Source organism: Schistosoma mansoni, assembly GCF_000237925.1.
Source record: "Schistosoma mansoni, WGS project CABG00000000 data, supercontig 0187, strain Puerto Rico, whole genome shotgun sequence".
In the NCBI taxonomy this organism is placed as follows: domain Eukaryota; kingdom Metazoa; phylum Platyhelminthes; class Trematoda; order Strigeidida; family Schistosomatidae; genus Schistosoma; species Schistosoma mansoni.
Genome location: NW_017386070.1, coordinates 228,266 through 240,431, shown reverse-complemented (window position 1 = coordinate 240,431; position 12,166 = coordinate 228,266). Strand labels below are relative to the sequence as shown.

Genomic DNA, 12,166 nt, shown 5'->3' with positions numbered 1-12,166 from the left:
GACAATTGAAAGCTATGCATGTGTATTATGTAAATACGTTGTAAATTTTCGTTATAAAGATACATTCTTCCTGCCTATTGTCGTGTTACACACTATATTTGCTTCAGTCGAATGGAAAGGTTATCGGGGTAGTCACATCGGAGAATGACATTGATAGATTGAAGTGCCAACGTAGATAAAAGTGAATCTAAAATCTACAACCAACTACTTTTCTTATCAAACAATTCATATTAACCAACACATACAAATAAATTATAACAAAACAAAGTTAAAAAGAATAACTGAAATTTTATTACACACTAGGTACACAGGTTTACAAAATCCAGTAATAAAGTGGATTTGTCAAACTATAGGTAGCACCTCCTCTTTCTTTACCTTATCACTTGTATGATTGTTTGTCTTTTTTTCTACTGGAGTCGATGGCTGAAAATTGACAGGAGACGCAAAACTACTTGTCTCAATAGATAGTGATGTAAACTTTTTCCGTTTTCGACTTTTACGTTCTGTTCGAGCGACAACCCCTTTTAATACAGGTGGTTTATACACACAAAAGTCATAACTGTATTCAAAGTTAGATTGATTGTTACTATCAAGCATACCATGAACAATCTCACTTCCAAATGACTGAAGAACGAGAGAAGATAGGTATGACTGAAATTCAGTGATAGTAAATTTATGGAATGGTGAACTATAATCATATAATTTTGGACTGATTTCCACATCTTCCCAACTTTCTTTTTTCTCGACTAATGAAGACTGAAATAAGAAAACATGAATAAAGAGAGCAAATGCGTTTAATATTGGAAATGGGTCCACAACAGTATGAGATTTACTTATAAACGTTATTACTAATATTTTATTGTCTACGGATCAAACTTGGGTAGACACGAACAAAAAGTCACGACCGCTGGTTAAATTATCAAGATCACTCAGAAACTGACTTAAACTGGTGCGATCATTATTGATGTTAGACGTGGAAAAATTCAAGAAACCCAGAATATGAAAATTAACATGAGATTTTTGACAAGTCTCACTCCATAATGTATTAGAACATAATGACAGCCATTTATATAACAATTTATCTGTTAGAAACGATAACTTGAAGAAATTTTGTACTAAGACTACTTTTTCTTAAATAAAGCTGTCAACAGTTAAGCCTCATCATCCAGGAACTTTAAACTGAATCTAGGCAGTCACATGAACGATTGTAAGAGGTCACTTTTATCTCAATATTACAGACTGAACTGTCAGTTCCAAAAATCTAATCTGCAGTTTTGAAGAAATATTCAAATAACCATTAAGGAAAGAATATTTAACGCGAATGTGCAGTTTATCCTGGCATACTACTGTGGAATTATAAATTAAAGGGGGGTAGCGAAATTTAAAGCACTTCTAGTGTGTCGTGGTACACGAGCTGACCATGTGATGATCAATGATTTATCTAACCTTATTGTTAGACTAATATTGATAACCAGTATGCCGAACAATGCAATCGCTTATGGTTTCAATGAATATTTGTTACAAACAAGAGGTAGTTGAAGCCAGTATGGAGATTACTATAATAAGTCGATTAGTACTTAACTGCGAAACACACTGCTAAAACAGGTTTTAGCTTAGCTTAGCCCGTATGTTAAAGTAAACACACATTTACGTTTCCCTTTCCAAAGGCCAACACCGTTTAACTTTACCTGAACTGGGATCAGTAATTGTGTAAAAAAGAATAAAAATAGGCATCACTGAGCTTTGCAGATTTATGAATTTTAACAGAATCATTCATCCAGACAGTGAGTTGGCAGTGTTTTCTTAGCTCTAGGGTTTAATCTTATTTATACGTCTACATACATGCCTCTGAGTATTTAGTAAGGGTACAGGAGTAAGAACTGTGGTAGTTGTTAGTAAAATATAATGAATACAGAGGAATATAGGAGGATGGCTATTAGTCTCAATCAAGAAAAAAGCATTTTGATTGTTTTCGTGAGGTTAACGCAAGCATTGGTTTCAGTTGTCCACAATCTGAAGGTTAACACTTTTCCAGAATATCCCAGTTGCACAGTTGTTACAGGTATGGCGGTAGTTTGAGAGTTTCACTAATAGTTGCACAGTCGGGAACAAAAAGCTGTACGATAAGACGGAAATGCACAAGTTTTTGTTAAATGCACCTAATCTCTTGTTTCGCGAGTAGAATAACAGTATAGCTGAGTATTCTGGATGTCCAGAAGGAAGCCATTACCACCATTTTATTTCTGTATCAATATAGCCTATCATTTGAATCCGCATTGCAAACTAAATAATTAACATTGTGGCAATAGGTTTTAGTCTCAACACTCTCTGATCAACCTTAATACCAAAGAAAGACCAGTATTTCAGACGGTCCAGTGTGACTGGATCACCACTGAAGAAAATTCCGATCGATGTGACTAGATAGTAGCTATAGATTGGATGAGTACAGTAGAATAAACGGTGTGTTAGGAATAAAAGGTCACTGAAAATGTACTAAATAAATATCCAGCACAAATGCAGATTAAATGCAAATGCTTTGCAGTTATATATAATAATGGACATTAGGTATATATATATATATATAATTAAAAGGTGAGTTTTAATTAAGTCAGTAGAAATGCAAGGGTATGGACTTACGGCTTTTGGACAATTAATGGTCATTTCATATGACGTCTCGCGTTTTTTAATGTCCATTGGAACTGAAATGTTACTAGTATTATCACCAAGTGTAGGAAACTTGGTCTCGATTTGTTTACAAATATCAGAGAGATCTGATGGAATCTCATTAGATAAGCAAAACCCCAAAACTGCCAGCTCCAAAAATTTGAAACAAGATTATAAACATTATGCAACTGAAGTTATTTAACGAACGGTTGAAGATAAGTAATATTTTTAAGGTTAATTTAATGTGCATTTCTGAGTCTACATAAATACCAGTACAACAAAGATTCTGGTATATTATCCAATTTAATATAATCAGGTTAGTTGACCAAATACATATTCTCGTACTCAGTTTTGAAACACGTCTTTGTTCGTGTGAGGACTATTGAAGCTACCAGACTAAGCACCCAAGTAGGTGGAATGACTTTCAAAGCTACAAGGTCATGGTTATCCTATTTGACCTGATTCTGTCTGAGTGAATTAAAGGATTAAAAACTAATTAGCTACTACAAATTATTTTAAAGCGGATATTATATTTGTAATGCATACACACGTTTTATGGCTTAGTAAAACAGAATTTACCCAATTACCTAGTACAACAATATTATTGTTAATATATCGGTGTAAATTTCAGGCTTTTACTCACGTATATCAGATTGAATTTGAACTTGTATGACAAAACACGGTAAGATTTTGACTAATATAATAGCTTCTATAATCATCCAACGCCTAACTAAGGCTCGTGGAGATCAAACCCGGTGAAATCAGGCTGGTTGGAAACCTAGACGTGAATATATTAAATAGAACTTCACTGCTCGTCTGGTTTCAGAACTAAGCATACTTGACGATCTACAACGTTAGTTGTATTTTTTGACTTGATAGGTTGCTGTTTGACAAATCGTCAGCAGGAATTCAGGAAGTTCGGTTAGCTTTCATTCACTAAGGGTCACTTGTAGTATAGACACTATGTTTATCTACAAAGCAAAGGTGATTGTATACAGCCGGCCAGTCTTCTCTATACTTCTTTATGGCTGAGAAACGTGGTCTGTGACAGTAGAAGACATGAATGCGCTGCAGGTTTTTGACCATAAGTATCTTCGAAGCACTGCTCGCATATTGTGGAACAACCGAGTGAACAATGCTGAGGTTGGAAATAGAGTACTAGGCAAAGATGGTCAACCGGTTTCATGTGGTTGTGAATCCCCATCGACTGAAGTAGAGACATTTGTTGTTTATACTCAGACACCATCTACCTCAAAGTTCAGTATTGACTGGAGCCAGACTGTCAGAATAAATCTAAGAACTGTTAAACCAAGACGTGACACCAACCCGAGGTAGGTGACTGTTGGTCTAACTCATGTGTGGTAGATACAGTTTACCTGGTTGGGGTCCACAAAATAACTGATATTAGTGTTTTGAGACATTGGATAAAATGGTTCCCAGTCGTTGACAATAGTGCAGATCCATTTGTTCTTTATCTTTCTCTACATTTTGAGTTGTAGTATCTCTCCATACATATTTTTACGTTCCTTCTTCTCGAGCCATATTTCCTACCTTTAGTCTTTGTCAATAACATTGACACTACTATTATTTCGACTCCTTTGGTATTCATCTTATTACTTTCATTTCATCATACAAATGTGGCATAGCGACCTGGACTAACGCGACATTTGTCGCAAGATCTTCGTTTGTTTTAGCTGACTGATAACAAGAATAATCGAGGTGAAAATTCACGTCAGTATTTTTGTAGCTCGAAGTAGATCATTACAGCTTAACATTGTGAAAAACAATGTGCTACTAAACATATGTTCAGGACAAATAGGAAGTCGATTATTCGTATTAAAACGCTGATGTTCGGAAACTAAGACTAATCAAAGTATTTTTATGAAGAAATTTAGTAAGAATTGTGAACAGTTTTTTAGAAAACATTACTGTAAAATAGACAAGTCTTTTTTCGAAAAGTTAAAGGGAAAAATAAATATACTAAATGTAACGAAATTGAAGAGGTACGATCGACAAAATGAATTACCTTTTTTACAGGTTTAAACTTAGTTGTAACTAACTCAGGTAATGATCCTGTCGGTTTGATCGCCACTAATCTAATATCTAACAGAGTACACAAGTTAGCCAAATGATGACCATAATGTGATGCCAGCCAACCAGAATCAATGAAAACGCATGATATTTTCTTTCCTTGAGTTTCCTGGTTATTTCCATTCCTATTGCATACAGAACTCTCTAAACATCGAATAATCTCATTTGAACCCAGCAATATGTGAGACCTAATGATTGAGGCAATAAAATTTTGTTGAAGACTATTTTTAGTGTAAGGGATAGTGCTAAAAACTATGAACTATAGAACGTAGATTAAAAAGGTTACACAGCAATAGAATGTAGTAGATACCATTGTTATAAAACCTTGGAGACACAAATAGAAATCTCCAAATTTATTAAAACGAAAGTCACATACATTTACTTCTATGTAAATGTATGATTCTAAGCTGCAATGAACGACATGAAACACGAAATTCCACCTATAGGGTAAGCAATGGTGAAGAAACACAGGACACTAACCGTAAAATTAAGTTTAATCCATATTATTTACAACGAATAAAAAGCAAATATTGTGGCATTAAACAATAAATTATTAGCAAATTCAGTGGTCAAGTACATTTACCAACACTAGGTTGTAAACTACATTGGTGCAAGGATAACACTCGGTTCCCGAAACTAAAGTTCATGAGACTAGGTTAGAATTTTAGGGATTGAAGGTTGTCTTCAATTCATTAGGGTAATAGGTCACAATTTTACGTTTAGAAAAACATTCATTAATCACGTTTTAGTGAAGACTCCAAATATTTAGAAATGTAAGTGGTGGTTAAAATTGTCAGGTACACAAATATCCATCGTCTTGTGTTCCTCACTATTGTTAAAATATCGTGCTCTACTACCGTATATAGACGGAACACGTAGTATGCCCATCAGTGTGTCATGTAGACTTCAACGAGTACTCCTAGGAAGATTTCATTTTCATTTCATTTAAACACATAAATATTGGTACAAGGAAGCACCAGACAAATATGCGTCTCACAAATCTCATTTGATTTATGTGAGGGCTGTGATACTGCCAAGGTGCCCTAACTGAAGCAGGTGGTTTTCTTAGGGGGCCACACCCGGAGCCTTTGACCGAAAGATCTGATCCACAAGGCAGTGGAGCATCGTGAGGAGATGCAGTCCCATGGTAGCCGGTGACCAACGGTTGATTCATACGCCATTTGTTCCTTCAGGATACTGGAGCCCATGTGCACCATTGGTTTGGAATCAGGGTTTTCCAACTCCCCTAGGTGGACTCGAAGTGTCCACCAACCCGGTTAAAGCGCCGGACATTCACTTTTCGTCCTCTCAATTTCGTAAACAACAGTAATGTCACGAGAAGGCAGTGAGTAGGACTTCCCTGGCAGAGGCTATATATTCGCTGGCCATGTGAGAGCGTTTCGAGAGGGAGAGCGGACTCTCCCCAATCTCGGCAGTACCAGGGCATTTGGAAAATAGTTACATACACTAGTTTACTGTGCGGGGAAATCTAAAAAATATAATAAAACCATTCAGAATGATCAGAATGATATATACTACAAACAATGAAGGAAATCTATCTCAACTATTAGTTACGATAGTCGCTCGGACTCCAACCAAGTAGTCTGCATCTACCCACATGGCTCAGATCAAAAATTGGTCAGTCAGTCAGCTACGACGTAGGACCAGGCACATTTATGCATTGGTCCAAGTTGCCATACCTCGTTAGCACAACAAGATGAACACCGGATTCATAGAAATAGTTAATTTAGTGGTGGCAGTATATAAAAGATAGGTTGTATATAAGGATATAGTACAGGAAGGAAGAGAGATATGAAGCAATTTTAATCTCATAGTTTAAGAGAAGATAAAGAGTGTATACACCTACGCCATTGTGATCGATTCTGATCCATGTCACCTAGAGTCTCCAACCATTGGTTACGATAGTCACGCGGACCCCAACCAGGTAGTCTGCATCTACCAACATGGCTCAGATTAGAAGTTAATGACTTCAAGCATTGATGCCGCGTTTTGGTTTGGCCGCCCCTAACTCTCTTCCAACCATCGCCAATACTAGTCAGCATAGCGCGTCGTGGTAATCGGTGTTCAGGCATACGTAACACGTGGCTCAACCATCTCAGTCGATGAAGACTCATGACCTCATCAACTGATTTACCATCATTTCCTAATACCCTGTGTCTAACCTCACTGTTACTTACCCGGTGATCCCAGCAGATGCGAGCAATATTTCTAAGGCATCTGTGGTCAAATACTAGTAACTTACGCGTATCCTATACTCTTAATGACCACGTTTCGCAGCCGTAAAAGTAGAACAGAACAAACTGCCGCGCAGTATACTTATCCTTTAATTGATAGACGGATATCTTGCCTTCGCCATAGGTGATGTAAGTTGGAAAAAGCCAAACGAACTTTTTGAACCTGTGCTGAGATTTCATCAAACACCAACCCATTAGGACTGATCAGACTTCAAAGATAAGTGAAGTTGTCGACGCATTCGACCACATTACTCCCTATCCTTAGTTCAGGTGTTGACGCAGGCCAGTCCTGGAGCAACAATTTACATATAGGGAGGAAGAAACGCATCCAAAACATCATTGCATCGTTGCTCAGTGCTATCAAAAGACTCTGCATTTTATCAGCGTCTTCACCAAACAAGACCATGTCATCTGTGTATTTTTAGTCAATAAGTGGACCTTCTGGTAGGAGACCAATCCCTGAAAATTCAGTCGACGAGAACGTTATTTCCAGTAGTAGGTCTATGATGAAATCAAAAAACAAATGGATATAGTGGACAGCCTTGTCGGACACCACTTGAGGTTGCAAAGTCAGATGACAGTTCGCAATAAGCTCTCACTCGACTGGTAGTGTTCGAGTAAAGAGCCCTCAAAAGGTTCATGTATTTCTGAGGTACACCTTTCAATGGCAGGCACTGCCCCAGAACCTCTTGGTCTACACAGTCAAATGCTGCTTTTAAGCCAAGAAAGACCACCATTGTCGGACGCCGATAAGCATGCTTGTGTTCTAGAGTCTGACAAATGGTGAATATGTGGTCCATGCAGCCACGATCAGGTTTTCTCGTGTTTGCAATTCACGAGTCATGTCAAGCGCCCGATAATTATTGAGGCTAGTATTTTAGACGCTATATTAATTAAACTAATCCCTCTATGGTTATCACAGGACGGTTTTGATCCTTTCTTATATATAGGGAAGGTCAGTGGTACTAGTTAGATGGGATTACATCCGGATCTCAGATTTTAGCTAAAATATTAGTCAACCTAATCGCTAAACCTTGACCACCGTCCTTAAAGAATTATGAAACCAATCCATCTGAACCAGCTGCTCTTCCTCATTTCAGATTAGCTATAGCTTTATGAACTTCAATTAGAGTCGAGGGGCCTATCTCAATGTTCCATTTAGGTTGTTTGGAAATGGTAAGTAGCTGAAGGCAAGCTGAACTGCTCCTTAAAGTGTTCCGCCCATAGTTCTAAACGTCTAGACTGAGAGCAGATAAGAGTGCCATATTTTTCCGAGATTGTCTCACATTTGATTTCTTGATTCCGGTTTCTTTTATTAGTCTGAAAAGCTGTCTTGTGTTAACCACAGCCACTGCCTTTCCCTTCTCTTTTGCTTTCGTTGCCCACTACTGCTTATTATCGTTCCGTAGACTTTTGATTAACCTAGATTTGATTTATTTTCGCTCCTCATCGTGTTTGGAGGCTGATGAAATAAGTTCACGAGAGTCTATCAATGCATTAGATATCGCAGAGACCCACGGGTTTTTCGTAACCCTTTAGCTTAAATCATTAATAGATGTCGCTGCTATTTTTACAGCCTCGTTTTCAAAATTGCTCAAGTGTAACTTCAGTTGTTCCCGGAATTTACCTTTGGCTTTCTGATCGTTGAGTTCAATTTGAATGGGTCTTCTTGATGCGACTTTTCTGCGTCCAGTGAGGTGCAAGCAAATGCGTGCTCGTATAAGAGCATGACCAGATTCTAAGCATGTATTCTAGAACGAGCAGCAGTCTTCTACAGAGCCTCTCCAACGATGACTGATAGCAATATGGTCTATTTGAGTTCATCATTGGTTTGGTGCAGGTGGTCGCCATGTTAGACGATATCTCTCCTTATGCCTAAAGTTAGTGCCTGTTAAAAATAAACGGTTGTCTGGGCACAGTTGCAGCAGACGGTCATCATTATCTGTCTGCTGAGTCGGACTACCAAAACGTCAACCTAAATGTTTTTCTGTTTAGTTTAAGCTACTTACTTGGACATTAGAGTCACCTGCTACGAGCACTATGTCTGAGTGCCCCCAAATGTCCTGGTACAGTCGAGATTGGGGAGAGTCCGCTCTCCCTCTCGAAACGCTCTCACATGGCCAGCGAATATATAGCCTCTGCCAGGGAAGTCCTACTCACTGCCTTCTCGTGACATTACTGTTGTTTACGAAATTGAGAGGACGAAAAGTGAATGTCCGGCGCTTTAACCGGGTTGGTGGACACTTCGAGTCCACCTAGGGGAGTTGGAAAACCCTGATTCCAAACCAATGGTGCACATGGGCTCCAGTATCCTGAAGGAACAAATGGCGTATGAATCAACCGTTGGTCACCGGCTACCATGGGACTGCATCTCCTCACGATGCTCCACTGCCTTGTGGATCAGATCTTTCGGTCAAAGGCTCCGGGTGTGGCCCCCTAAGAAAACCACCTGCTTCAGTTAGGGCACCTTGGCAGTATCACAGCCCTCACATAAATCAAATGAGATTTGTGAGACGCATATTTGTCTGGTGCTTCCTTGTACCAATATTTGTGTTTAAATAATAAAAATAACTATGTCTGAGTGTTTAATATCCACTGACTGAAATTACAAACATGTCTCATAGGTCCGCAGAACCAACTTAAAAATAAAATCACTACTTTAAATGTTAGTTAATTGGCTTTAATTTGAGCTACCGAAGTATTATTTCATGTTTAACAATATACGACTGAATTTAGTCCTCATAACTTACTACTCGAAGTAATAACTCTGGATATAATAAACGTAACATTGAATGAAAACACAATGTAACAATATAAAACCTGCTACAAGAGTGTGGTGGTTTGAATTGCTGCACTATCACAACATGAAGAAATCAATAGAAATTAGGAAATGTGATAAAATAAACAATGTAATAAAACGATGAACAACCAGTAGATAAACGGTGAAGGCATTTTAACCAATGGTATCACATTTTAGCCAATTCATAAAAAGAAGACTTCCAACATTTTGAAGACCCCATTCACAAAGACTATGCCTTGTTTTATACTCATTTACCTAATGGGGTTCTGTCTTGTTGTAAAGTACCTCTTCAATCTGATTTAAAATTCAGCTAGAACTAGTCAGTCATTCAGCAATAACGTAGAACTTCGTACGTACGTACATCAGCCATCGCCTAAGCTAGTAGAAGTTTACAATCGCACAAATTGATTTGCTTTTTCCATCCACAAATATGGATCTTACCTTGTAATTTAGTTTATAATGTTATCGCCTAAAGTTGAAGTTTCAGTCATAATCAAATACTGAACAAGTATTATAGGACGACAATAAACGTTTTCGTATCAAGAATCACAACACTAAAAAGTGCAATTACCAGAAAACTCGGCAATCCGAAACTTTTAACCATTCGTGTTTCATTTCTTTCCTTAATTGACGACGAGATTTTCCAATTTTTAAAAATTTGGCTTTAGATTCACTTTCTGACTGGACGTCACTGGAATCCGGGTCATTCTGGAGCGCTTGCAGTTTTTCGACCTCTATATCTATATCATTGTTTTGAAACAAACTAACATATTGATATATATGGGATGAAGAATATAATAAATTAATTACCATCTGATTTCACTGCATAATGAGTTAGATTTATCAATAATTGAAATCCTATACATAAGTAGGCTGTAAACCTCATACTTGTAAATTTACTTATCCAAAAATGCCAATGAACCGGGAACACACAAATATTTGGGGGGAGGAGCTTGCTTTTTCTTCGAAGTGTGATCTGTTTTTTTTACACAGTTTGTGGATTGTATGTAACTCGGAGCCAGTTCAGTCATTGGAGGAGTAGTAACCCTAAAAAAAGGTTTGTTAGGTAAATCATTGCAATGGTACTCTACAGCACTAATTGATAATTCCACACTAACTCAAAATTTTACACTTGCAACCATAAATGTGTTTTATGAGAGTTTATTTGTTTTTGTCAGTGGATAAGTCTCACTTAACAAGTACAGACTACAAATCTCTAATACTATCAAAAATCCAAACTAAGCCAAATGTGTGTAATTTAGACTTTCATATTTTACTAATCAATATTTAGATTATAATTAATGTAAAGAATTGCTTTGACATGTTATGTTAACAGCGAAGTTTAATATGAAACATTTTTTAAGTCTTTCCGATATACTAAAGTAAGTTGTGGAAACTCGGAGTGATACTCGGTAACAAGCTTTTACGTTATCTAACTGGCTAAAATAGAACGAGCACACGTTATATTTCACACCCTTCTACTGATCAATATTATGAAATACCTGGCTTTATACTGCAATCCCAATAGTCAGAGGATCTAAATGGTTGATACTGAACAACTTTAGAGACAAACCACCCTAAGGGCCTACTCCACTATACGTTTCCATTGGATATTAAAAGTAGTGATGATACCTACTGTTACCAACGCGAGTCTGTTATTCTTATTGCAGGACAGTAAAAAGTAAACGTGCTGGGAGACGAACAAGCCCTACGTAAGCTGAACCTGCAGTACGATAGATAAAACTATTTTGTAATAAATTTTCTCTTTCTGTACTCGAACCACGTCTTTCAACTTTAAAATACATATCTGTTGTGCCAGTACGCCGCGTTCTTACTTCAGAGGCATTTACTGGTCCTGACTGTTATGTTGTTGTTTCAGATCACTCCTGCTTCTAGGTGAACGCTATTAGCGCCACACAGTTGTAACACGTGGAATCAGCAGTTAGAGAACAGCAGTACAGATCTAAAAAACAGCACAGCACACAATGTTAAACGAGGACTTCACAACAAGAGAGAACACAGTGGGAATCACGAGCCTCTTTATTTTAAAATCAAAAGGCGCGGTGCGCAAGAGTACAGCGGGAAGAGTCAGTTTACAAAGTAGTCTTATGAGTCATCCTGTAAGCTTAGTGTACATAGGGCTTGCTCTTCTTCTCTAAAGAGTTTATGTTTGGTCGCCCTGCAATAGAAAGAAAATAGAATGCATTAGTATATCATACATAGCAATTTCAACTCCGTTACACAGTTACCAGTCAAAGATTGCGCCACCTTTCTATTATCATTCTGATTGGTTTAACTTTATAGGCATTCCAGCAAAATGGTTCTAATAGTTGTTGACGGAATAGAAGAAGCTTTC

At 37.6% G+C, this 12,166-nt stretch overlaps 1 protein-coding gene across 3 annotated transcripts; it reads right to left on the bottom strand.

Moving 5' to 3' along the window:
• Positions 1-270: 270 nt before the first annotated feature.
• Positions 271-11,872, bottom strand: Smp_019620.1 (hypothetical protein; the record flags this gene model as incomplete). 3 transcript variants are annotated; one of them, XM_018792699.1, is made up of 7 exons in its annotated part: positions 11,646-11,863; positions 10,711-10,857; positions 10,621-10,668; positions 10,382-10,573; positions 4,691-4,943; positions 2,638-2,814; positions 343-756 (listed from the first exon to the last, which is right to left on the bottom strand). In XM_018792699.1, the coding sequence occupies exons 1-7, from the start codon at positions 11,654-11,656 to the stop codon at positions 343-345; spliced, it is 1,242 nt and encodes a 413-aa protein (XP_018644140.1). In that variant the 5' UTR covers positions 11,657-11,863. The 3 variants fall into 3 exon arrangements, with proteins under 3 accessions (XP_018644142.1, XP_018644140.1, XP_018644141.1); XM_018792700.1 differs by having other exon boundaries at positions 10,711-11,872; XM_018792701.1 differs by having other exon boundaries at positions 271-756; positions 10,621-11,872.
• Positions 11,873-12,166: the final 294 nt, after the last annotated feature.